This window comes from Schistocerca piceifrons, chromosome 9, assembly GCF_021461385.2.
Source record: "Schistocerca piceifrons isolate TAMUIC-IGC-003096 chromosome 9, iqSchPice1.1, whole genome shotgun sequence".
NCBI classification, from domain to species: domain Eukaryota; kingdom Metazoa; phylum Arthropoda; class Insecta; order Orthoptera; family Acrididae; genus Schistocerca; species Schistocerca piceifrons.
Window position 1 is genome coordinate 43,290,522 of NC_060146.1, and position 27,823 is coordinate 43,318,344.

At 44.2% G+C, this 27,823-nt stretch overlaps 1 protein-coding gene across 1 annotated transcript in view; it reads right to left on the bottom strand.

Moving 5' to 3' along the window:
* The window catches only part of LOC124717055 (sensory neuron membrane protein 1-like), a 201,475-nt gene that overhangs the window by 58,129 nt on the left and 115,523 nt on the right, over positions 1-27,823 (bottom strand). The window contains exon 6 of the mRNA XM_047243736.1: positions 6,134-6,300. Within this exon, the coding sequence (XP_047099692.1) occupies positions 6,134-6,300 (167 nt within the window). The remainder of the gene's footprint in view (positions 1-6,133; positions 6,301-27,823) is intronic.

Consider the following 27,823-nt stretch of genomic DNA (forward strand, 5'->3'; position numbering starts at 1 on the left):
CGTTTGTGTAGAAGGTGTGTGTGTGTGTGTGTGTTTTGCATTGCATCTGCAACAAATAAGAGGTACGTATTTATTCATCATACTTGGATTTCTTGATTTCAATCGTGTGTATTGGGAGCTGTGTACTCGCTGTATATCGTTTCTGTCATTACTAGTTTGTGTATTACTCGCGCAAACTAAGCTGACGTCGGCGCGGTGGCTGATGGTAGCGATAGTAAATGGGAGATGCCTTTACGCTCGTTCCCGTCAGCCGCCGCCAAGTGTCAGCTTGGTTTTCACGAGTAATATTGCGTCCCACGAACTTCGTTTGTTCGTTCCGAGCTTCCTTTGTTCACACGCATCCTCCACTTGACTGCCATCTGGCGGTCGTAATCATTCGGCACGATCCGGCATGATTCGGAAGTTGCCTTCGAAGCATAGCGTACTAAGAATCGATGAATCGTTGGAACTTGGGATCGTCGCGACTGGGAAACACGCAGTCGTTCTTACGATTCTTTCGAACGACGATTCGTCCGTATCACGATTCGATTCTTACGATTCTTTATTTAGAGTCGTTGAAATAAACGACTCATTCACGAATCGCCACAACTCTAGTGTGCAGTGTGTGGCTGGTTTCCATTGTTGGAACGTTTGTTATTGTAGTGTTGGGCAGTTGGATGTCAACAGCGCGTAGCGTAGCGCATAGAGATGGGCAAACTGAAACATGTAGCTGTTTCGAAGCAAATGAAACAGTACAATGTAATGTTTCGATAAGCTCTTTCGAAACAGTGAAACAGTTTGTGTTTTGTAATCTAATATCACTACACATTTTATTTTATAATCTTGAATGTCTATTGTATAAGTATGTCCATATAAACACAAATGAGGTGCGAGAGCGCTAATCATATCGCAGAAAGTATGAAACTATCACTTAGGCGTCTTGACAGTTTCGTATTTAATGCAGAAAATGCGCGGCTTTCGTGTCGTGTGACTTTCACATTTTTCAACTGGCTGAGGACAGCCATAGCTGAAGACAGAAGAACCACCACGAACGGATCTGGAGGTGGGAGCAAACTGCAGAAACAACGGATATGCTACTGGGATTCCCACATTCTGTTAGTATGGGTAATATACCCATCCTGCTAATTTTTAATGCACACAAAGGGAATCATTATGGATAACAGGCACAGTGACTACAGACTCACAAATAACGCCAAATAATTCGAATAAATAACAAAATATAACAGAAAAAAATTTAGTCTTTCAAGGTGTTTCGAACCGTTACTATAAATTCATCATGCTTCCCAGCCCTTCCCGTTCACCATTACACTATCAGTGATATGTCAAACAGATTGCTTGCAATTATACCTACATAAAATTTATGTATATGTCTAATAAGTGTCACTCTACGCCTTTTTTTATTCAAAATGTTGTAGGCTTACTTGCGTTTCTTAATATGACTACTGCACATGAACAGAGAAGCGTATGTTATTAAAAAAGTGTAATTTAACTAAATGATTTTCACATATTTATTATTTTGTATGTGAATAGTATGCGTTGTTTTATTGTTTGGTTAGTGTTTATTAAGCAGATGTCATGCCATTGCGGAATAGGACCGTCAGCTAGAAACGAAGCTTCATTTTCGGATATCTTAAGCTTCGTGGTATTGCTTGTCAAAAAGATTTCGACACTCTTGAAAGTGTTTCATGAAGTGGTATGTTGTGTTTCACTACCTGTGCCGAGCCCGAATCTCGTCCGACACAGAGCGGAATGAAACATCACTGCTTGATTTGTGAATTGTCTAAGTTTGATATGCAAATAAACGCAGTTAATTATGGTATGTGTTCCACATAGGTAGAAATTCTTTTTCCCGCCCAAACCCATGCAACCCACTTATGTACAGGGTGATAAAAAAGTCAGTATAAGTTTGAAAACTTAATAAACCACGGAATAATGTAGATAGAGAGGTAAAAATTGACACACATGTTTGGAATGACATGGGGTTTTATTAGAAACGAATAAAAGTTCACAAAATGTCCTATAGATGGCGCTGGACAGCAAAATTGCTACCGTGAGGGGGGGGGGGGGGGGTGCGCAGATATGTTACAGAATTGCATCATCCCCAGCCTGGCTGATAAATACGTGCTGGAACGTACTATGTTTATGCAGGATGGCGCTCCACCCCATATTGCTAGACGCGTGAAAGATCTCTTGCGCGCGTCGTTTGGTGATGATCGTGTGCTCAGCCGCCACTTTCGTCATGTTTGGCCTCCCAGGTCCCCAGACCTCAGTCCGTGCGATTATTGGCTTTGGGGTTACCTGAAGTCGCAAGTGTATCGTGATCGACCGACATCTCTAGGGATGCTGAGAAACAACATCCGACGCCAATACCTCACCATAACTCCTGACATGCTTTACAGTGCTGTTCACAACATTATTCCTCAACTACAGCTTTTGTTGAGGAATGATGGTGGACATATTGAGCATTTCCTGTAAAGAACATCATCTTTGCTTAGTCTTACTTTGTTATGCTAATTATTGCTATTCTGATCAGATGAAGCGCCATCTGTTGGACATTTTTTGAACGTTTGTATTTTTTTGGTTCTAATAAAACCCCACCTCATATCAAGCATGTGTGTCAATTTGTAGCTCTCTATCTACATTATTCCGTGATTTATTTAGTTTTGAAATTTATACTGACTTTTTGATCACCCGGTACATTACATCTATTGGTTCGCCCACCTATTCGATAGCCAAGCTCTTGACAACCTTATTACGACCGTATGTGGGCCGATCGGAGTCGTATCTCAAGAATTCGGCACAATTTTTCAGCAAATTAAACGGGATACTGGTACAACCAGAGGATGTATTACTTGGTTTTGATGTGGTATCGTTATTCACTAAGGTTCAGCTCAATATAGTGTTGCAACAGCTGAATCGGATTTTTCCTCCCAATGTTGCAGATATTTAAATATTGCCTCATAACCACATATTTCAAACGGAACGATAGGTTCTACGAACAGGTGGATGGTGCCGCTGTGGGGAGCCCCTTCGACCGGTTGCGGCGAACTTCTTAACGGAAAAATTCGTGGAGCAAACGTTGGAAACTGTGAACCAGAAACTGAATATTTGGTTGCATTACGTGGATGATACGTTTGTTTCATGGCGGCATGGCAGGGAGGAACTGGATCGTTTTCCCAAACATCTGAACGGGATCAATCCGAAACTTCAGTTTTCCATGGAAGAGGCGGCAGGCGAAAGATTAAGTGTCCTTGATGTGGTAGTTTTCAAGAAAGAAAATGGTAGCTTGGGCCACATCGTTTACCGAAAATCCACGCACACAGACCGTTACCTACACCGGCATTAGAACACCAATTACAACAAAAGCGAAGCATGATAAAAACGATGGAGAATACAGCAAGGAAATCTGCCAACTGCTCAGGAATGGGTATTCGTTTGCTCAGGTAAAAAAAAGTACGTTAAGACCACCGCGTAGAAATCAAAAAAATGTTCAGATGTGTGTGAAATCTTATGAGACTTAACTGCAAAGGTCATCAGTCCCTAAGGTTACACACTACTTAACCTAAATTATCCTAAGGACAAACACACACACCCATGCCCTAGGGAGGACTCAAACCTCCGTAGAAATCATAGCGATGCTCAAGCGCCGGTGAAAAAGTTGTCCTGCCTTTCATTAAGGGGAGTTATAACAGAAAAAATTGTTTTTTCACATTTCCGGATTTTTATCTCATTATAAAATTTGCAATTTTCCGAATAAAATGATATATATGTCACTTATAAACTCAGATGGGAAGTAATTCATTTTATTTTTTAAAATATAATCTACACCGGTTGGAAATACTAAAATTTTTAAGTGCATTACTTCAAGATCTAATAAAATCGGTAACTTTTTACATAGAAGGTTGTGGATTGCTGTATTATAAAGGTAAAATTACGCGTTTATATTGGTCATGTCCAGAAGAGGATGGGCGCCAGGTCGAGGAAGTTGAACCAAAGTTTGAGAGACAATAAACTTTTTGATTGTGAAACCATAAGAGGCAGGCTGACAGACAAAATGATTGATGAACTACAGCAGTATTATGGGATGTTCATCAGAAGCAATACTCATGGTTCGTTGAAAATGAAACAGGCAGTATGGGCTACCTTCTTTCACAGCCTGTCAACTGATGAAAACCCAGTACGCCACCTTTGCCCTCCTGGACCTGATTCATGGTGCAATTACCGCAATGCCCAGTACTCAGACAGTTCATACAGCCATAAACATTCCATCCCAGCAGCAGTCATGGACACCGTAAAACGCATTTAGAGAGACCTGGCAAATCCTGAATTATGGAAGAAATGTCTGCATGGTCAGACTCAAAATCCCAATGAGTCGTTCAATAATCGTATGTGGACTCGCTTACCAAAAAATGTTTTTGTTGGAATGAAGAAGCTAAAGTGGGGAGAGGGGTTAGTGATTCTGTTATTGCTTTTAATGATGGCAACATGGGTAGGGCGAAAGTGCTGCAGCATATGGGAATTAATCCTGGAGCAAACTGCATCAGAGAATTTGGACGGAAGGTCAAGGTTCGCATTGATAAAGCAGGGTACGCAGCACAGTTGACAACTAAGGAGTCGAGAAAGAAGAAAAGAAGAAAAAAACTTGGAAAAAGATCAAGCGGATGATATACAGTATGGTGCAGGTTGCTTCTGAGTGACTAAAAATAAAAAAAATAAGCATATATTAAGTGAGTTACAGTCTTTTGAAACTTTGGAAGCCGTTCCCTATATCTCAGAAACCACTTCGAGTAGAGTGTTGAAATCTTCTGAGAGTAATAACATACATATCCTGAGTCTACTGAACTAAAAGAAATGGTTCAAATGGCTCTGAGCACTATGGGACTTAAGACCTCAGGTCATCAGTCCCCTAGAACTTAGAACAACGTAAACCTAACTAACCTAAGGACATCACACACATCCATGCCCGAGGCAGGATTCGAACCTGCGACTGTAGCGGTCGCTCGGATCCAGACTGTAGCGCCTAGAACCGCTCGGCCACCAGCGGCCGGCAACTAGAAGAAAAGGGTTACGTATAGTTAAAATTATTTAGGATGAAGTACAAAACAATTACACAAAATTTTAACCGTGTAATTAAAAATTGTATTTCCGAAATTAGTGGCCGAAATGCAATTATTATAGTTCAGTAGACTGAGAACATAGAGTTTACTGTCTACATCTACATCTATACTCCGCAAGCCACCCAACGGTGTGAGGCGGAGGGCACTTCACGTGCCACTGTCATTACCTCCCTTTCCTGTTCCAGTCGCGTCTGGTTCGCGGGAAGAACGACTGTCTGAAAGCCTCCGTGCGCGCTCGAATCTCTCTAATTTTACATTCGTCGTCTTCTCGGGAGGTATAAGTAGGGGGACGCAGTATATTCGATACCTCATCCAGAAACGCACCCTCTCGAAACCTGGACAGCAAGCTACACCGCGATGCAGAGCGCCTCTCTTGCAGAGTCTGCCTCTTGAGTTTGCTAAACATCTCCGTAACGCTATCACGCTTACCAAACAACCCTGTGACGAAACGCGCCGCTCTTCTTTGGATCTTCTCTATCTCCTCCGTCAACACGACCTGGTTCGGATCCCACACCGATGAGCAATACTCAAGTATAGGTTGAACGAGTGTTTTGTAAGCCACCTCCTTTGTTGATGGACTACATTTTCTGAGGACTCTCCCAATGAATCTCAACCTGGCACCTGCCTTACCAACAATTAATTTTATATGGTCATTCCACTTCAAATCGTTCCGCACGCATACTCCCAGCCAAGTCTCATTTCAATGGCTACAGTGAAGCAAAGTCGCTTAATTTATTATTGTCTGGATAGGGCGTTCCAACTCCCGTTAAGGACGTCACTGACCGCATAGGAAAGATCTTGAAAAAGCGAAACATCGCGGTAGTATACAAAGCACCCGGAAGATACAACATCACCTAAAATCGGCCAAGGATGCTCTCCAATCGCTGGGGAAAGAAGGAATTTATAGGGTTTCGTGTAGTTGCAGGGTGGTTTTCGTGGGTATTACAAAAAGAACAGTCAGGAAACGGCTGGTGGGAGAGCACAGGTTGCTCCCCCCTGGGGGGGAGGCGACTGACCTGCGCAGGGCGAGAGGTCGAGGGTGCCCTTCTCGAGGCAGGTCTGCTCGGTAGGGCAGTAGCAGTGGTGCTCCGGGTTGCCCTTCATGTCCGGCAGCTCGGCCGTGTACCTGTTGCCGGGCACGCCCATGTACTCCGCCTTGCGCTCCCAGTTCGCGCCCAGAGACCTGCAACATTGCAAATACCGTGATGGAGGCAGGAGGACTCCTAAAACCGGGTTCGATGATTTAACGGAGACTTTCATCTACTGGGTGGACGTGAATACCACCGACTTAAACTGGAATACTTTTCAGTGATATTTTCTGACTGTTTTGATGTGTCTCGTGGTCACAAAAATAAAAATGGCTTCAAGATAGCTGGTTAGTCGCGAAATAATAGTCACAGGATGTTTCTGGACCACTTTTTTAAAAAAAAATCATTAAGCGTTTCGGCTTCTGCCCGCCTTCCGATGACTTGGTACAGTCCCAAGAAAAAAAAAAAATAATTATTTGATCAAGTAATACTTGTCAGATAAAATGAACAGAGAACAACTGTCAATTCACGAAATTAGAAGCATCAGAGTTTAAGGATTGGGAAACCCTAGTGGAGGATATTTGTGAAGTGAATACAGATAAGACGCATAAGATCGATACACGCACATTAAGACATTATTTGAACTGCAGTCAGACGACAACAGAAGTTTTCCATATGTTATGTAAAGTAGGGACATCCAGTAGCCCATTGGATCATGGATTAAACACGTGATGGAGCTATTTGACACTGCGCCTAGGGATACAAGCACTGACGCCAATGGAAGCTTTCCAGTATACGTGAGTGGTAACATCGACTGGAAACCTCTAAGAGAAATCAAACATTAAAATATTTACATGTCAAAGGAGCCATCTAATGTAAATATCCCAAACGGCTATTATCGAGGGTCAGCCAAGACTTACAAGGGGAGGCCGCCAATTGTGAAATTCAGATTCGATTCATACTGCGCATAATAAAAGCTCATAGCCAGAGGTGTAATGTGGCAAAGCACCAAGATGCACTACTCAGCCGTTGTCGAGAAAATCGACAGTTAAAAGAAACCGTTGCGGTGAAATACTTTCTACGATTAACAACTTTCTACAGCGTGGTGGTGCAGCGGTAAGCGCTCGGGTTCATAATCCGAAGGTCGCCGGATCGAATCTCGCTCCATGCAACTTTTTTTTTAGTATATCTTTTTTGTAATTCATATATATATATATATATATATATATATATATATATATATATAATTCCCGGCAATCAGTTGCAACAATTATGCATGTAATAAGTTGTTGAAAGTTGTTTGTCGTGGAAAAACTGGCGACTTCGAACATCATTATGTTTTCCGCAAACAAAGTTGTATTTCACAAATGTTATTAATTGTCTTCATAATGTTAACCACGTATAGTTAACGGAAGACGTAGAAACGAATACGTGTAGCGTAAGTCAAACGTTCGAATTAGAATAGAGACCCCACGAACACAAACTTGCTGTGCCAGGTATGAAATATAAACTCCGTTACTCGCTCGTTACACTTGAAGGACAGATGTTGAATGGGCCGAAACGAGCCGCCGCATAACAGCGTAGTTGCCTGCTAACTTCGAAAGAAGGTAGATGCGGTCCCTAGCGCAACTTATAACATCGTCGAAAATCAGTGCGGACGGGACAGCTTTGGTACACCCTGTTAAACAAACGGAAAAATGGAGGCGGTACAATTGGAGAGCGATCCGCCTTCACCAACATGCATAAGCAATTCATTAATAGTTTATATATATATATTGGAGCGAGATTTGATCCGGCGACCTTCTGATTACGAACCCCAGCGCTTACCGCTGCGCTATGACGCTGTAGAAAATCATTAATCGTAGAGAGTATTTCACCGCAACGGTTTCTTTTAACTGTCGATTTTCTCGACAACGGCTGAGAAGTGCGTCTTGGTGCTTTGCCACATTACACATCTGGCCATGAGCTTTTATTATGCGCAGTATGAATCGAATCTGAATTTCACAATTGGCGGCCTCCTCTTGTTAGACGGTATACAAGCAAGAGATAAAATGAGAAGGAGTAGTCTGATGGGGTAGCCCGATGGGGGAGCCCGATGGGGGTGCCGGATAGAGGAGTCGGATAGAGGAGTCGGATGGAGGAGTCGGATGGAGGAGTCGGATAGAGGAGTCGGATGGAGGACTCTGAGAGCAGTAGTGTGGCAGGCAGCAGCAACCTGAGTATGCATATGTAATTTTCAAAGTGAGAAGTCGTTGATCAGATCTGGAGACACACACATCAACTGCAAGATAAGTAATCATTGTCTATTCGGGGGAATAACTCTGAACATAGACCATCTGTCTCTGTCTCAAGGAACAGCTAGGATTAGTAGCTTCATAATTACCAAGAACAAAATACAGAATAATAACTGTCTCTTGTAAGCTTAGGCGAGTGGCCTGTTGATAAGAATAATTTGAGTCTGTCAAGTAATACACAAAGGGGTTAGGAACTGGCAACTCTTTTGTAAGTTTTCAAAGAGAATGGAGGTATTACTTAAATACACTACTGGCCATTAAAATTGCTACACCACGAAGATGACGTGCTACATACGCGAAATTTAACCGACAGGAAGAAAATGCTGCGATACGCAAATGATTAGCTATTCAGAGAAGTCACACAACGTTGGCGCCGGTGGCGACACCTACAACGTGAGGAAAGTTTCCAACCGATTTCTCATACACAAACAGCAGTTGACCGGCGTTGCCTGGTGAAACGTTGTTGTGATGCCTCATGTAAGGAGGAGAAATGCGTACCATCGCGTTTCCGACTTTGATAAATGTCGGATTGTAGGCTATCGCGATTCCGGTTTATCGTATCGCTCGCGTTGGTCGAGATCCAATGACTGTTGGTGCAATATGGAGCCAGTGGGTTCAGGATGGTAATACGGAACGCCGTGCTGGATCCCAACGGCCTCGTATTACTACCAGTCTAGATGACAGGCATCTTATCCGCATGGCTGTAGCAGATCGTGCAGCCACGTCTCGAGCCATGAGTCAACAGGTGGGGACGTTTGCAAGACAACAACCATCTGCACAAACAGTTCGACGACGTCTGCAGCATACTGGCGCATCACCCGGCGTGATGGTATGGGGTGCGACTGGTTACACGTCTCGGTCACCTCTTGTTTGCATTCACGGCACTTTGAACAGTGAACGTTACATTTCAAATGTGTTACGACCCGTGACTCTACCCTTCATTCGATCCCTGCGAAACCCTACATTTCAGCAGGATAATGCACGACCGTATGTTGCAGGTCATGTTCGGGCCTTTCTGGATACAGAAAATGTCCGACTGCTGCTCTGGCCAGCACATTCTCCAGATCTCTCACCAACTGAAAATGGCTGGTCAAAGGTGGCCGAGCAACTGGATCGTCACAATACACCAGTCACTACTCTTGACGAACTGTGTTATCGTGTTGAAGCTGCATGGGCAGCTGTACCTGTACAGGCTATTCAAGCTCTGTTTGACTCAATGCCCAGGCGTGTCGAGGCAGTTATTACAGCCAGAGTTGGTTGTTCTGGGTACTGATTTCTCAGGATCTATGCACCCAAATTGCGTGAAAATGTAATCACATGTGAGTTCTAGTGTAATATATTTGTCTAATGAACATCCGTTTATCATATGCATTTCTTCTTGGTGTAGGAGTTTTAATGGCCAGGAGTGTAAGTAGTGAACTCTTCAGCATACCCATGCTGCCATTAATCGTAAAATATTACCATTGCAACCAATAACCACCCAGTTCTACCTCGGAGAGCTTTATCCCTCTCATCTCCGACACTAAACGTGGACACTCAAACAACCCTCAGATTGTCGTCAAAGTTCCTATCACACTACAAAAGTGTGCTGGGAGGCGACACTTGGTGAGAAATATATTTTTCTAAAATCTTGCAAAATCACGTGTATAAATGGAGCCCCTATACTAAACCACCACATATCAACAAGGCATTTAAGACCTTTGATACAAAGTGAACATGCAATTTCGACAAAGTTGTCAAGTAACGTCAAAAGCGACATGAGTTTTACAGCTGCACACACCAAATTAGATTTCAACTAAACATGTGTGCTACCAACAGTCGAGTGCCGTGGCTGGCGGCCGTTACCGCTTAAGAGAAGTGCACTAACCGCCAAACAAACTAGTTTAGGCACACATATTGAAATATAGAGATATCTTAACAGGCAGAATATGGCGCTGCGGTCGGCCACGGCTGTATAAGACAAGTGTCTGGCGCAGTTCTTAGATCGGTGACTGCTGCTACAATGGCAGTTTATCAAGTTGTAAGTAAGTTTGAACGTCGTGTTATAGTCGGCGTATGAGTGACCGGACACAGCATCTCCGAGGTAGAGATGAAGTGGAGATTTTCGCTGACGACCATTTCACGAGTGTACCGTGAATATCAGGAATCGCGTAAAAGATCAAATCTCCGACACCGTTGCGGCCGGAAAAAGATCCTGCACGAACGGGACCAACCACGGCCCAAGAGAATTGTTCAGCCAGTCAGAAGTGCAACCCTTCCTCAAATTGCTGCAGATTTCAATGCTGGTCCATCAACAAGTGTCAGCGAAACATCATCGATATGGGCTTTCGGAGCCGAAGGTTCGCTCGTGTACCCCTGATGACTACACGACACAAAGCTTTACGCCTCGCCTGGGCCCTTTAACACCGACATTGGACTGCTGATGACTGGAAACAGGACTGTGACACGTGACACGTGCATAAGCATCCTGTCTGATCATCTGCATCCATTCATGTCCATTGTGCATTCCGACGCATTTGGGCAATTCCAACAGGACAATGCGACCCCCACACGTGCGGAATTGCTACAGAGTGGCTCCAGGAACACTCTTAGGAGTTTAAACACTTCCGCTGGCCAGAAAACTGCCGACACACGAACATTAGTGGGCATATCTGGGATGCTTTGCAACGTGCTGTGCGGAAGAGATCTCCATCCACTCCCATTCTTACGGATTTATGGACAGCGCTGCAGGATCCATGGCGTCACTTCCCTGCAGCACTACGTCAGACAGTAGTCGAGTCCATGCCACTCCTGCCTGCTCGATGGGGCTCTATACGATATAAGGCAGGTGTGCCAGTCTCATGGGCTCTTCGGTGTAGTTGGCACTAGGTCGCGAATGGCCGCCAGCCACATTACTCGGCTGTTAGTAACACACACGTTTAGTTAAAATCTTATTTTGCTGTTTGGAATTGTAAGGCCCATGTCGCTTTTGACAACTTTGTCGAAGTTGCATGTTCACTTTGTATCAAAGGGTGTGTATTATGCCTTTAATATCTTGTTGTTATATGGTTGTTCTTTATGGGAGCTCCATATTTATACACATGGGTGATTTTGCAAGATTTGTCCCCTCCCCTTCTGCCCCTTCCTGCCCCCCTCCTTAACCGACCCCCTCCTCTCCCTCCTCTTTCTACCCTCTCTGGCCTCCCCCCCCCCCTTTCCAGGTTAATCCAGCTTACTCTCCGCCGTGTTTTGGTGCTCATCATATGGGTTACACCAGTGCAATGTGTTTTCAGTGTCGAAATAATTATGAAAAATCCGCCTCCACTGCACAAACTACCTGGTGTTTACCTAGGTTTCAGCGTGGGTAACCACGCCTTCTTCAGAACAAATATAAAACAGCTTGCCTAAATAGGCATAGTCAGAGGCTAAAATCAACACCTACAGCGGCAAGACCCCAAAAAATTTCTTACAAATACAGGGTACGTATGTACCAAGTCAATAATATTACTTATCTCAACCTCTGTGTGTGCTGCCTAGCCGCAGCCGACGTACGATGGTCACAGGCTCATGCACCGAGTTCTCCGTCTAATATCGAGTTGCATCATGCTGAAGTTAAGGGTTCAAAATTGGACATCTCCGAGGAAATGAAGATTTTTAAACACCTGCAATATGCCAAGGACGATGTCCTTAACGATCAGCTCCAATTAAAAAACAGAAATTTCTTTGAAGGTTTCGGTCCCTTACTTAATTTTTCGCATTAAGTTGCATGACATGGAAGTTGGTTGATGCACGCGCACGATGTTGATTGTTCACGGATGGTATTACTGCGCGCTTTTAGGAGGTATTTTATGTATCTTCGTTGACTTCTATGTAATTATATGATCATGGAGCCAAGGCATGTTATAAATCTTTAACGTCTTCTGATTGCGGCCTGGTCGGCCGCTTAGTATTATGGCGATGTAGCGACTATGATTGTTTCTGCTGCAGATATTATTAATGCGGTTCTATCCGTTACAATAACGTCCGTAGCATAGCTATCTTTTTAGTTTAGTTGTAATTTCTACCTAATTCTAGGGCCTCCATATTAGCTTGTGGCTGATTTACCATTCGTGCACAAAGTTTGTCGTGCGTTGCTATTAAATATGTCCTAAATCCCATTGCTCCTCGGGACAGTTTCCAGGTGTTGCATTTCTCGTTTGAGGTGAAATGCAACACCTGGAAACTGTCCCGAGGAGCAATGGGTACTCCACAAATTATATTAGAAGTGTAACAGAGCCAAACACTCGGCGAAGTAAGGAACCAGAAAAAGAAATGTCGGGTACGGCCTTTCTGCCATACATTCCCAGAGTGACGGACAGAATCGGCAGTATATTGCGCAAACATGGCGTAAAGACGATTTTCAAACCGACAAGGAAGATCAAAGAGTGTCATAGATCGGCGAAGAAGAAAAGAGACCCACTTGCAATGTCGGGAATATACCGTATACCATGCACATGCGGAAAAGTTTATGTCGGAATGACTGGACGATCCATCAACACCAGGATCAAAGAGCATTAGCGACATTGCAGGTTGGGGAAGGTGGAGAAATCGGCCGTGGCAGAGCACGCACTGAATGAGACCGACCACGTAATAAAATTCGCCGACACTGAAGTTCTGGCTGTAGAGAAGCATTATCACACGCGCTTGTTCAGAGAAGCTGTAGAAATACAAAAACACGCGAACAGTTTGAACAAGAAAGAGGAAAGCCTTAAGGTAAACGGATCCTGGCTTCCCGTGCTGCAGCGAACGACTGTCGCAGGTAGCAAGAGGAGAACCGCACCGGAAATGACCGCGGAGAAGCCCTCGGACGTTGGCGCGCCAGGTACATACAGTCTGCGGCCGCGAGCTCGCCTCCAGTTCACCACCGACAATGGAGGGTGAAGCTTTGACAATGCCAGCCACTCGTGCTGGCGAAAAGTCAGAAAAATCATTAGATGAACGTCGGCCGAAGAACCCGAGACAGAAGCCAATAGGCAGTTTGTCAACAAGTGGCCACGAAAGCCTTAACAATTTTGTAATATTATTGACTTGGTACATATGTACCGTGTATTTGCAAAAAAATTTATGGGGTCTTGCCGCTGTAGGTGTTGATTTTAGCCTCTGACTATGCCGATTTAGGTAAGCTGTTTTATACTTGTTCTGAAGAAGGCGTGGTTACCCACGGTGAAACCTAGGTAATCACCATGTAGTTTGTGCAGTCGAGGCGGATTTTTCATAATTATTTCGATACTTACGATTGCTGATTCGCTGCAATGCTGAAAGTTCTGTTTTCATTGTCGTCGTCTCATGTGGCTTTTCATACTGTGGAGCCGTTTTTTATTGTGCTGTTAGTGTCCCCAGTGTTTCTGTACTAGGTCTTCTCTGAGTGTATTTTATTTTTACGTGAATTATATACAAATGTCCCTCATTACACTTCTTCTTTTTGTGTGTTTTAACCCTCATTGTTTTCCCCTCATTAAGTGTCAACTTCATCTTTTATACCCTATTTGTTTGGTTTTACCGTTTCTCCTGTATCACTCCTACCGTCTCTCGGCCGAAGAGTGGCGTATTGTGCCGGTTCTACCCACTGCTGCCCACTGCTGCCCACATGGGGCAGCGGTATGAAATGACAATAAAAAAAATTGCAAGAATGTAACAAAATATATTGTTCACCAGGTCATCTGAAGACGGGCAGAGCCCGAAACCCGTAATGAATAAGAAAAAAATTCCAGAAACATCCTGTGAGCATTGTTTCGTGACCAACCAGCTATTTTAAAGCCATTTTTATTTTTGTGATTACAATGGCCTAACAACTCTACCACGACTTTCAGTCATGCCTACGATGTCCCGTGGTCACTGGTGAACTGTTACAGAGTAATAATGTAACTATGTATTCAAAATTCGTCCGAGCAAAATGTCGTAGAATGAATTAATTTTGCAGATACTTTCTGCGGTATATGTGGAGACCGTCTGCTGATGTGCTGCGAATACTAAGAAAAAGTAATAAATTATAACGTCGTGCCTGATGCGGCGGTTTTACCGAATGAATAGGGAAATGTAGGAAGAGATAAACGTTCCTTCTTTAGTCATTTTGTGGGCGGTTGTCGGCGAGAAAAAGTTTCGTAAATGTTTGGTATCAACTACATCTACATGTACATCTATAGTCTACCAACCACCGTGAGAGTGCACAGTAGAGGGTATATCCGATTGTACCAGTTATCAGGGTTTCTCCTTGTTTCATTCAAGTATGGTGCGTGGGAAGACTAATTGTTTGAATGCCTCTGTGCATGCAGTAATTATTCTACTCTTATCCTCACCATCGCTATGTGAGCAATGTGTAGGGGGTTTGTAGTATGTCCCTAGAGTAATCATTTAAAGCTGGTTCTTGAAACTTGGTTAATAAACTTTCTCGAGATAGTCGTTTATCTTTAAGAGCCTTCCAATTCAGTTCCTTCAGCATCTCTGTGACACTCTTCCACAAGTTAAACAAACTTGTGACCATTCGTGCTGGCCTTCTCTATATACTTTCAATATCCCTTGTTAGTCCTGTCTGGTACAGGCTCCACACACTTGAGCAATATTCTAGAACCAGTCGTACGAGTGATTTGTAAGCAATCTCTTTTGTAGACATTGCACTTCCCCAGTATTCTACCAATAAACCGAAGTCTACCATCTGCTTTACCCACGACTGAACGTATGTAATCCTTCCATTTCGTGTCCTTACGAAGTATTGCACCCAAGTATTTACAAGAGTTGGACGATTCCATCAGTGACTCATTGATATTATAGGCAGAGGGCACTACGTTTTTACAGATAACTGCATCGTCTGCAAAAGGTCGGATTTTACTATTAATATTGTGTACAAGGTCATTAATATACAACATGAACAGTAAAGGCAACCAACATACTTCCCTGAGGCACACCCGAATTTACTTCTAAATCAGGAGTGGCCGAACGGTTCTAGGTGCTTCAGTCTGGAACCGCGCGACCACTACGATCGCAGGTTCGAATCCTGCCTCAGGCATGGATGTGTGTGATGTCCTTAGGTTAGTTGGGTTTAAGTAGTTCTAAGTTCTATGGGACTGATGACCTCGGATGCCATTTGAACCGTTTGAATTTCTACATCTCACGATGACTACATCCAAGCTGTGTCCTCCCTACCAAAAGTCCTCAATCCAATCACAAATTTCACTTGATATCCCATATGATCGTACTTTTGACGATAAGCGTAGTTGTGGTACTCAGTTCAATTTTTTTCGGAAATCAAGAAATATTGCATCGGCCTGATTGCCTTCACCCAAAGCTTTCAGTATATCATGCGAGAAAAGGGCGAGTAAGATTTCAAATGATCGATGATTTTGGGATCCATGCTGGTTGGCATTGAGGAGGTCATTCTGGTCAAGATACCTCATTATGTTTGAGGTCAGAATATGTTCTAAGATTCTACAACAAATCCATGTCAAGGATATTGGACGGTAGTTTTGTGGATTACTTCTACTGCCCTTCTTGTAGACGGGTAAAGTTTTTACGTTGCTTAACAACTGCTATGGTACAACTGACGCTTGCTAAGGAACAACTGGCAACTGATAAGGAAAAACCGACAATTGCTACGGAGCAAAATATGGTTCAAATGGCTCTGAGCACTATGGGACTCAACTTCTGAGGTCATCAGTCCTCTAGAACTTAGAACTACGTAAACCTAACTAACCTAGGGACATCACACACAGCCATGCCCGAGGCAGGATTCGAGCCTGCAACCGTAGCGGTCTCGCGGCTCCAGTCTGTAGCGCCTAGAACCGCACGGCCACTACGGCCGGCGCTAAGGAACACCCAGGCAATGATAGCGAAAGGAAATGTAGGGGGCGGGATGTGTTAATTGCAGTGCAGTCTGTGGGCGAATGCTCTGTATGCATTCGATAGCTAATGCAGTGCGGTGTTCGTCGAAGGCTGTTGTGGAACCGATTAGTGCAATATTCTGTACGGTACGACAAGATGTCTGCAAGACATCATTTGAGTGCCTTTGATCGTGGGCGAGCGGCTGGACAGCTCGAAGCCCGCCAGATGTCACTAGTGTTGCCAAAGTAACGGGCGTGTCCAAAAGTATCATCTCGCTATTCAAAAAGGCTGCTGAAGGTCGAAATGCTCTGCGGAAGCATGCGTTTGGTACCACCACCTCACAAGAGGATCGACACGTAGCCACAGTGGCGAGAAAGAACAGACATATCACTCCTAGGAATATCGCTGCGAACGTTGCAACCGCTACCGGTAAAAGCGTCTCTGCCAGAAACAATTCGCGGCAATTAAATCAAGCTGGTTTATATACTCGGAAGCCTGTTAAATGCACTCTACTTTAACCACGATGGTGTAGGGAGGATGCTGGCTGGGGACAGCAACAATGGTTCGGAATGGTCTTCTGCGACGAATCCCGCTCCACTATGGCAAGTGATTCTGCCAACCATTTAGTGTGGAGAGGAAGGGCAACATGTTACAAAACACAGAAAACACACGAGCGTCATGAGAATGGCCTAGGCGTTAAGATATGGGCAAGCACTATGCAGAATGGCCGGACATAACGGCATATCTTTTTGCGCGAAATACCATCACAGCACAGTGGTATTTTGACAAAAATTTCAGTGCGTGCGCTTCGATTCTGTCAACGCTGACCGGCCGAAAGGGTGCAACATACTTATCGTCCTCCCCTTCCGAACAAACAAATCAAGTCGCCCAGCGCTTGAACGAAAACTGGTCATTCCGGATAGCCGACTCCTCGCACCCTTCGTTTGATTCCCAAAGTAGTGCCGCCTGCATCGCCTGCTCTTCGGCAACCCCCCACACACACCTGTATTGCTGCTGGACGATTTGCCCTGATGTTGCCCACTTTACCCTTCGCTCATATGTTTGCATTCAGTAATGTTCGGTTGTGGCTCAGGAATGTTCACCCAGCTGAGTCACTCGTACTTTAACAGTGGTGCACAGCATTACAGACAGGTTTACTGATAAAGAGTCGGCCGATGTGCAGTTCATGTATCGGTTCATTAAATGCAAAACAATGACGCTGTGCAGTGCGGATGCCACAGTGTCAGCAAAAACACTGCATCACTTCTTCAGGGGAGAGTCGTTGAGTCACGCTGTTTCACATGTGTTACATTTTTATGATTGCATTTTACTGGCTTTCCCACTCTTGTCAAGGTAATCTATTTATCTACTTAAAACAGCAGATAAAATTTCGCTTGATGCATTCCTAAGAGAAAGTATCAATTCCTTCCAAGGTAATTATGTAAGTGTAGACCAGACATGGCTCAAATCCAAAGATACAGTATCGACAGCAATAGATAAATTCGCAACGCGCAACTTAACAAGAGACGGGGCTGATCCACCACGGTACACAAAACACGTCAGAACACTGTTTCAGAAGCAACGAAAAAAGCACGCCAAATTCAGAATAATTCAAAATCCCCAACACTGGCTAAGTTTCACGGAAGCTCGAAATTTAGTGCGGACGTCAATGCGAGAAGCTTTTAATAGTTTCCACAAAGAAATATTGTCTCAAAATATGGTAGAAAACAAAAGACATTCTGGTCGTATGCAAAGTACACCAGTGGCAAAAAACAGTCAATACCGTCACTGCGCGATAGCGATGGAAACATTACCGATGATGGTGGCACTAAAGCGTAGATACTAAATACAGTTTTCCGTAATTCCTTTACGAAAGAAGACGAAGTAAATATTCCAGAATTCGAAACCAGAACCTGTTAGTATGAGTGACAAAAAAGTAGATATCTTAGGTGTCGCCAAACAACTCAAATCACTTAAGAAAGGCAAGTCTTCCGGTCCAGATGGTATACCAATCATCTTCCTCTCAGAGTATGTAGACACAATAGCGCCTTTCTTAGCAATCATAAACAACCGCTCATTTGACGAAAGGTCTGTTCCTAAAGACTGGGAAGTACCACAGTTCACACCAAAATTCAAGAACGGAAACAGGAGTAACCCATTGAATTACAGACCCATATCACTGACCCCAATTTGCAGTAGGATTTTGAAGCATATACTGTACTCGAACATTATGACTCACCTTGAAGAAAATGACTTATTGATACATAACCAACACGGATTCAGAAAATATCGTTCTTGTAAAACACAGCTAGCTCTTTATTCCCATGAAGTAATGAGTGCTGTCGACAAGGGATCTCAGATCGATTCCATGTTCCTAGATTTCCAGAAGGCTTTTGATACCGTTCCTCACAAGCGACTATTAATCAAATTGAGTCCATATGGATTATCGTCTTAGTTGTGTGACTGGATTCGTGATTTCCTCTCAGAGAGGTCACAGTTCCTAGTGACAGACAGTAAATCATCGAGTAGAATAGAAGAGATATCTGGCGTTCTGCAAGATAGTGTGATAGGCCCTCTGCTATTCCTGATTTACGTAAATGATCTAGGTGATAATCTGAGCAACCCCCTTAGATTGTTTGCAGATGACGCTGTAATTTACCGTCTAGTAAAATCATCAGACGATCAATTCCAATTGCAAAATGATCTAGAGAGAATTTCTGTATGGTGCGAAAATTGACAATTGGCACTAAACAAAGAAAAGGGCGAAGTCATCCACATGGATACTAAAAGAAATCCGATAAATTTTGGGTATACGATAAATCGCACAAATCTAAGGGCTGTCAATTCGACTAAATACCTAGGAATTGCAATTACGAGCAACTTAAATTGGAAAGACCACATAGATAATATTGTGGGGAAGGCGAAACAGAGATTGCGCTTTGTTGGCAGGACACTTACGTTGGAGGATGTGACAAACCCACTAAAGAGACAGCCTACATTACACTTGTCCGTCCTCTGCTGGAATATTCATGCGCGGTGTGGGATCCTTACCAGGTACGATTGACAGAGGACATCGAAAAAATGAAGAGAAGGGCAGCCCGTTTCGTGTTGTGGCGCAATAGGGGTGAGAGTGTCACTGATATGATACGCGAGTTGGGGTGGCAGTCACTGAAACAAAAGCGGTTTTCTTTGCGGCGAGATCTATTTACGAAGTTTCAATCACCAACTTTCTCTTCCGAAGGCGAAAATATTTTGTTGACACCCACCCACGTAGGGAGAAATGATCATCATAACAAAATAAGAGAAATAAGAACGGAAAGATTTAGGTGTTCCTTTTAACCACGCGCCGTTAGAGAGTGGAGTGGTGGAGAAGTATGATAATGGTTCGATGAACCCTCCGCCAGGCACTTAAGTGTGAATTTCAAGTAGCCATGTAGATGTAGATGCAGATTTCTACATAAACTATAGTTAAAACACGAATACGTCATAGGAACATTGAGGTGAATAAATGAGCCTCTAACTATAAAAAATGATGAAACTTCATCAAACTCATACTGTGTATGGTACAGCAAAATGAGTTTTCATTTCTTTTTATTATAGAAGATTTACTACGAAGGGCATCCGCAGCTGATATGCATGATAATTGATTTAGAGAGATCCCTTCCAGTCGTACTAATATTTATATAAACTGAGATTTTAAAAACTCATCGTCAGGTGTAAAAATTATAGTATTTGGTAACAAATAACATGTGGTCGGGGCAGTCGGTGCAAGAGTTCCAGTCGTAGCATGTTGGCGGAATCTGCCCGCCAACGGGCAGCCACACGGTACGTACGGCAACCACTACTGTGATCATTTAAGTCTTACCAAATACTAAAATTTCGCACACCTGAAGATGGGATCTTAAAATCTCTAAACCGGTCGTGGCTTAAATATATATTGATACAACTGAACCAGTTCTCTCTAAATTAATTATCTTTTTGTTGCAACGTGATCAAATGGTTCAAATGGATCTGAGCACTATGGGACTTAACTTCTGAGGTCATCAGTCCCCCAGAACTTAGAACTACTTAAACCTAACTAACCTAAGGACATCACACAGATCTATGCCCGAGAAAGGATTTGAACCTGCGACCGTAGCGGTCGTGCGGTTTCAGATTGAAGCGCCTAGAACCACTCGGCCACCCCGGCCGGCCTGTAACATGATCGATTTCTGGACTATCTGTGCTGTTCTCAGATGTGCTTGGTGCACAAATACACTACTGGTCATTAAAATTGCTACACCAAGAAGAAATGCAGATTATAAACGGGTATTCATTGGACAAATATATTATACTAGAACTGACAAGTGATTACATTTTCACGCAATTTGGGTGCATAGATCCTGAGAAATCAGTACCCAGAACAACCACCTCTGGCCGTAATAACGGTCTTGATACGCCTGGATGCTGAGACAAACAGAGCTTGGATGGCGTGTACAGGAACAGCTGCCCATGCAGCTTCAACACGATACCACAGTTCATCAAGAGTAGTGACTGGCGTATTGTGACGAGCCAGTTGCTCGGCCACCATTGACCAGACGATTTCAGTTGGTGAGAGATCTGGAGAATGTGCTGGCCAGGGCAGCCCTCGAACATTTCCTGTATCCAGAAACCCCGTACAGGACGTGCAACGTGCGGTCGTGCATTATCCTGCTGAAATGTAGGATTTCGCAGGGATCGAATGAAGGGTAGAGCCACGGGTCGTAACACACCTGAAATGTAACGTTCACTGTTCAAAGTGCCGTCACTGCGAACAAGAGGTGAACGAGACGTGTAACCAATGGCACCCCATACCATCACGCCGAATAATACACCAGTATGGCGGTGACGAATACACGCTTCCAATGTGCGTACACCGCGATGTCGCCAAACACGGATGCGACCATCATGATGATCTAAACAGAACCTGGATTCATCCGAAAAAATGACGTTTAGACATTCGGGTTCGTCGTTGAGTACACCATCGCAGGCGCTCCTGTCTATGAGGCAGCGTCAAGGGTAACCGCAGGTATGGTCTCCGAGCTGATTATCCATGCTTCTGCAAACGTCGTCGAACTGTTCGTGGAAATGGTTGTTGTCTTGCAAACGTCCCCATCTGTTGACTCAGGGATCGATACGTGGCTGCACGATCCGTTACAGCCATGCGGATAAGATGCCTGTCATCTCGACTGCTAGTGATACGAGGCCATTGGGATCCAGTACGGCGTTCCGTATTACCCTCCTGAACCCACCGATTCCATATTCTGCTAACAGTCATTGGATCTCGACCAACGCGAGCAGCAATGTCCCGATACGATAAACCGCAATCGCGATAGGCTACAATCCGACATTTATCAAAGTCGGAAACGTGATGGTACGCATTTCTCCTCCTTACGCGAGGCATCACAACAAAGTTTCATCAGGCAACGCCGGTCAACTGCTGTCTGTGCATGAGAAATCGGTTGGAAACGTTCCTTTTGTCAGCACGTTGTATGTGTCACCATCGGCGCCAACCTTGTGTGAATGCTCTGAAAAGCTAATCATTTGCATACCACAGCATCTTCTTCCTGTCGGTGAAATTTCGCATCTGTAGCTCGTCATATTCGTGGTGTAGCAATTTTAATGGCCAGTAGTGTATCTAGTCGATATTAGGTATGGCTTTCCATGTCGTTCTCACCGTCCAGCAGTAATACGCACTGTAAAACCTGTGTCCACAGCCCCGTTCAACGATCAGCAGTACATTTTTACGGTCAGAAGCAGACCTACTTTACTAAATGGCTAACCCAGAGCCTTGCCGGAGTTGCCGGTTGCCCACGTAACGACAACCAGAAAAAACAAGAATTTTAAGTTCTACATTTCTAAAGTTGTTGACCGAATTTACACTGCTAGTCAATTGCTAAGGAACAGAAACATTGTTTGAGAGGAATAATCACAGGTAATTATGGACGACATGAAAGAGAGTACATACGTAATAGAGATGGAGTGGTGTATTTGTAATGAAATATGGTACAGATTTCACCACATGGGAAATCAGGGTAACAGATATGAATAACATTCATGTCTGACACAGACCAGAATCCCAACGAAAAGGTCGATAACGGACTGTTAGTAAGAAATATGTCCTCCTCGGGCACTAATGCGCATTTAGCACCTGTTATTCATGCTGGCTACGCCACGCAGAACGGCCGAGCGGTTAGAGGCGCCATGTTACGGATTGCGCGGCCATTCCCGCCGGATGTTCGAGTCCTCCCTCGGGCATGTGTGTGTGTGTGTGTGTTTGTGTGTGTGTATGTGTGTCGATCTTAGCACAAGCTAGTTTAAGTTACTTTAAGTAGTGTGTTACTCTATGGACCGATGATCTCAGCAGTTTGGTCCTATATAAATTCACATACATTTGAAGTTTTTCTTGCTGGCTACCAAGCTGTTGTGGAGTTCTTGGAGGATATTGACCCACTGCTCTCTCAAGACGGTTTCCAGTTCTTGCACGGTTCTGGGAGGGGTGCAGTAGCATCCCAGGCATGCTCTACAGGATTTGGATCCAGTGAATGTGCAGACCATTTCATACGTTCAGTATCTTCAGTTTCCATTGTGTCCGACACCTCAGAGGTGGTTTGGGGGCTGGCATTCTCGTTCATGAACAGAAAGTCACGACGTACCAAACCCATAAACAGGCGAACATGGTTCAGAATAATCCCCCTGGTATACATACTTACTAAGGTGGTATCTGTTCTTTCGGACATGTCCGAAAGAACGGATATCATCGCTGACCATGCAGCTCGTTAGAATGAAATTACAATGAAATATACACCCTTAGCTGGCTACAGGAGTTGACATACGTCAACGGGGACAGATGAAAATTTGTGCTCCGACCGGTACTCGAACCCGGGATCTCCCGCTTACATGGCAGACGCTCTATCCATCTGAGCCAGCGAGGACACAGAGGATAACGCGACTGCATGGATTTATCTCTGGCACGCCTCCCGCGAAACCCACATTCTCAACGTATTGTCCCGCACTACATTCGTAGTGCCCCCGCCCATTATACTCATTACTCGCGGCGCGTTACCGATTCCCGTAAGAGTTCGCGCACTGTTTGTGCATTCGCACAGAAGGAGAAGATGGTCAACAGGCCGGTGAGCCTTATATATATATATAAACAAATTTCACTTTCGCTGTACTTACAGCTTTTATGTCAGGTTCATAATAATGTACCCATCATTTCCTTAATGGTCGTAGTTACTATCATATTTACGTGGAAATAAGACACTGCACGTAATTTGGGAAAGTTTGGAATGAAAATTAGAGGTCGCTATGATTTTGCGTTTGGTGCATATTACATAATACGTTGTTGCGTATGAAATTTTAACATACTGAATATTTCCTTAGACTTGGATAGAGGTATCTATCTCTCAGCAATGTCGAGAAAACTGATTTGATGTAGCACACTCGTTTGCCATCGCGCCGCGCCAGCGATAAAGCCAGAGTGATTTATCCACAACATTCCTCATATTTCATAAACGGTTTCAGATATCGAAATGAGATTTTGGCAAATGATAGCACGTGAAGAAGAGAGTACCACATAGTTATTATGTAAAACGTCATTATCTACCGTGTTATTCCAATAACTACAGAATTTTTCGATGAAAGTTTGTAATTGGTGTGGGCCATCGTTAGATGGTGAAACGAGAAATGCTATGAGTTTTGGAATAAGATAAGTGAAGACATTACACTTTTTTTTTGCACCGTGTATGTGCTTCATAAGCTACTGACCTTACTTTTCCACTTCCTCACTTAATAAACTTTACACTACTGGCCATTAAAATTGCTACACCAAGAAGAAATGCAGATGACAAACGGATATTCATTGGACAAATATATTATATTAGAACTGACATGCGATTACATTTTCACGCAATTTGGGTGCACAGATCATGAGAAATCAGTATCCAGAACAACCACCTCTGGCCGTAATAACGGCCTTGACACGCCTGGGCATTGAGTCAAACAGACCTTGGATGGCGTGTGCCCATGCAGCTTCAACACGATACCACAGTTCCTCAAGAGTAGTGACTGGAATATTGTGACGAGCCAGTTCCTCGCCCACCATTCACCAGACGTTTCCAGTTGGTGAGAGATCCGAAGAATGTGCTGGCAAGGGCAGCAGTCAAACATTTTCTGTATCCAGAAAGGCCTGTACAGGATCTGCAACATGAGGTCGTGCATTATCCTGCTGAAATGTAGGGTTCCGCAGGGATCGAATGAAGGGTAGAGCCACGGGTCGTAACACATCTGAAATGTAACGTCCACCGTTCAAAGCGCCGTCAATGCGAACAAGAGGTGGCCGAGACGTGTAACCAGTGGCATCCCATACCATCACGCCAGGTGATACGCCAGTATGGCGATCACGAATACACGCTTCCAATGTGCGTTCACCGCGATGTCGCCAAACACGGATGCGACCATCATGATGCTGTAAACAGAACCTGGATTCATCCGTAAAAATGACGTTTTGCCATTCGTGCACCCAGGTTCGTCATTGAGTACACCATCGCAGGTGCTCCTGTCTGTGATGCAGCGTCAAGGGTAACCGCAGCCACTGTCTCCGAGCTGATAGTCCTTGCTGCTGCAAACGTCGTCGAACTGTTCGAGCAGGTGGTAGTTGTCTTGCAAAGTCCCCATCTGTTGACTCAGGGATCGATACGTGGCTGTACGATCCGTTGCAGCCGTGCGAATAAGATGCCTGTCATCTCTACTGCTAGTGATACGAGGCCGTTGTGATGCAGGACGCCATTCCTTATTACCCTCCTGAACCCAGAGATTCCATATTCTGCTAACAGTCATTGGATCTCGACCAACGCGAGCAGCAATGCCGCGATACGATAAACCGCAATCGCGATAGGCTACAATCCGACCTTTATCAAAGTCGGAAACGTGATGGCACGAATTTCTCCTCCTTACACGAAGCATCACAGCAACGTTTCACCAGGCAACGCCGGTCAACTGCTGTTTGTGTATGAGAAATTGGTTGGAAACCTTCCTCATGTCAGCACGTTGTAGGTGTCGGCACCGGTGCCAACCTTGTGTGAATGCTCTGAACAGCTAATCATTTACATATCACAGCATCTTCTTCCTGTCGGTTAAATGTCGGGTCTGTAGCACGTCATCTTCGTAGTGTAGCAATTTTAATGGCCAGTAGTGTAATACGCAGCTGTTCAAAACTCTCCCGCAGTTATGTCTGCACAACACATTAGTGAGGTGAGGCAGTGTCAACTCCGCTGTGTTTCCCAAAAAAAAAGGAAGTTTCAACATGGCAGCCAGAGCAATGTTTTGGCTGTACTCAAAATTCGCCACTCATGACGATTCTCTGAAAGTCAAAAATGGTTAACAAGCCAAGAAAAAAGAAATGGCTGCATTTTCGGCGGAATTCTTTTCTCATACTAACCAAAACAGAGGTGCTAGTAGATCTTTTTAAATGGTCACCATGCAAGTGTTAGTGTGCAGGGCCGCACTTAATATATACAAAATGTGTGAGCGTAGCCACCCTTCAGCCAGGATCTCGCATCTTCCGAGTTCCATCTATTTGGCTCAAAGAAAGATGCACTCCATATGAAGCAGCACATGGACGACGGGGATGGTACAGCTGCATCTACATCTACATCTACATCTACATACATACTGCGCAATCCACCATACGGTGCATGGCGGAGGGTACCTCGTACCACATCTTCTCTCCCTATTCCACGCCCAAACAGAACGAGGGAAAAATGACTGCCTATATGCCTCTGTACGAGCCCTAATCTCTCTTATCTCATCTTTGTGGTCTTTCCGCGAATTATTAAGTTGGCGGCAGTAAAATTGTACTGCAGTCAGCCTCAAATGCTGGTTCTCTAAATTTCCTCAGTAGCGATTCGCGAAAAGAACGCCTCCTTTCCTCCAGAGACTCCCATCCGAGTTCCTGTAGCATTTCCGTAACACTCGCGTGATGATCAAAGATACCAGTAACAAATCTAGCAGCCCGCCTCTGAATTGCTTCTATGTCCTCCCTCAATCCGACCTGATAGGGATCCCAAAGTCACGAGCAGTACTCAAGAACAGGTCGTATTAGTGTTTTATAAGCGGTCTCCTTTACAGATGAACATCTTCCCAAAATTCTACCAATGAATCGAAGACGACTATCCGCCTTCCCCACAACTGCTATTTCATGCTTGTCCCACTTCATATTGCTCTGCAATGTTACGCCCAAATATTTAATCGACGTGACTGTGTCAAGCGCTACACTACTAATGGAGTATTCAATCATTACGGGATTCTTTTGCCTATTCATCTGCATTAATTTACATGTATCTATATTTAGAGTTAGCTACCATTATTTACACCAATCACAAATCCTGTCCAAGTCATCTTGTATCCTCCTACAGTCACTCAACGAAGACACCTTCCCGTACACGACAGCATCATCAGCAAACAGCCACACATTGCTATCCACCCTATCTAAAAGATCATTTATGTAGATAGAAAACAACAGCGAACCTACCACACTTCCCTGGGGCACTATAGATGATACCCTCACCTCCGATGAACACTCACCATCGAGGACAACGTACATTAGTTGTCTTCGAGCCACTCACATATTTGGGAACCCAATCCCGTATGCTCGTACCTTAGTTAGGAGTCTGCAGTGAGGCACCGAGTCAAACCTTTTCCGGAAGTCTAGGAATATGGCATCCGTCTGATACCCTTCATCCATGGTTCGCAAGATATCATGTGAAAAAAGGGCCAGTTGCGTTTCGCGGGAGCGATGCTTTCTAAAGCCGTGCTGATGCATGGACAGCAACTTCTCTGCCTCAAGGAAATTCATTATATTCGAACTGAATACGTAGCAAGATGTTCCGGCTTTGATCTGTAGACCATACGTGCATACAGGACCTCCCGGGAAGGAGGCGTAAGGCCGTCGCACTGAATGGAGATTGTGTTGACAAAAGGGGTTTTGTAGCCATAAGAGTGGGGAATAATACGATGTATTGGAATTCCAAATAAAACCAACCTGTTTACAGAAAAATGTGTTGTTTTACTTATTGAATGGTCCTCGTAGAATGGTACCGAATCCCATCAGGTCCATTGCGTTTTTTGGCTGGGATGGTTTTGAGGAACGAGTGAAACGATAGACAGCGAGCTGTGGTTCGTTTAGTCGAGAGCTCATGCATCGTTTTGTGTGTCTCTGTAAGGGTTTTCTCGAGTTTCACGCAAAATTTAATGCTGTCGTTGCTCCTCTAACTCTGCCATCTCGAAATACGCCAACTGTGCTACACAGGTTTCTATTCAGTACAGCACTGAACAATAACTGACAGGCATACAACAATGAAACTTCCGGCAGTTACACATTAAACACACGCGTGTGCTGATATGCCAGCCCCAGGTCGCTCCAATACACCGTCGGAGAGAAATTACGAATTTTCCGGAATTTTTTGAACAGACTGTAATGTCCCCACAGAAAATATCCTCTACCACGCACCAATTAATCATTTTCAATCAA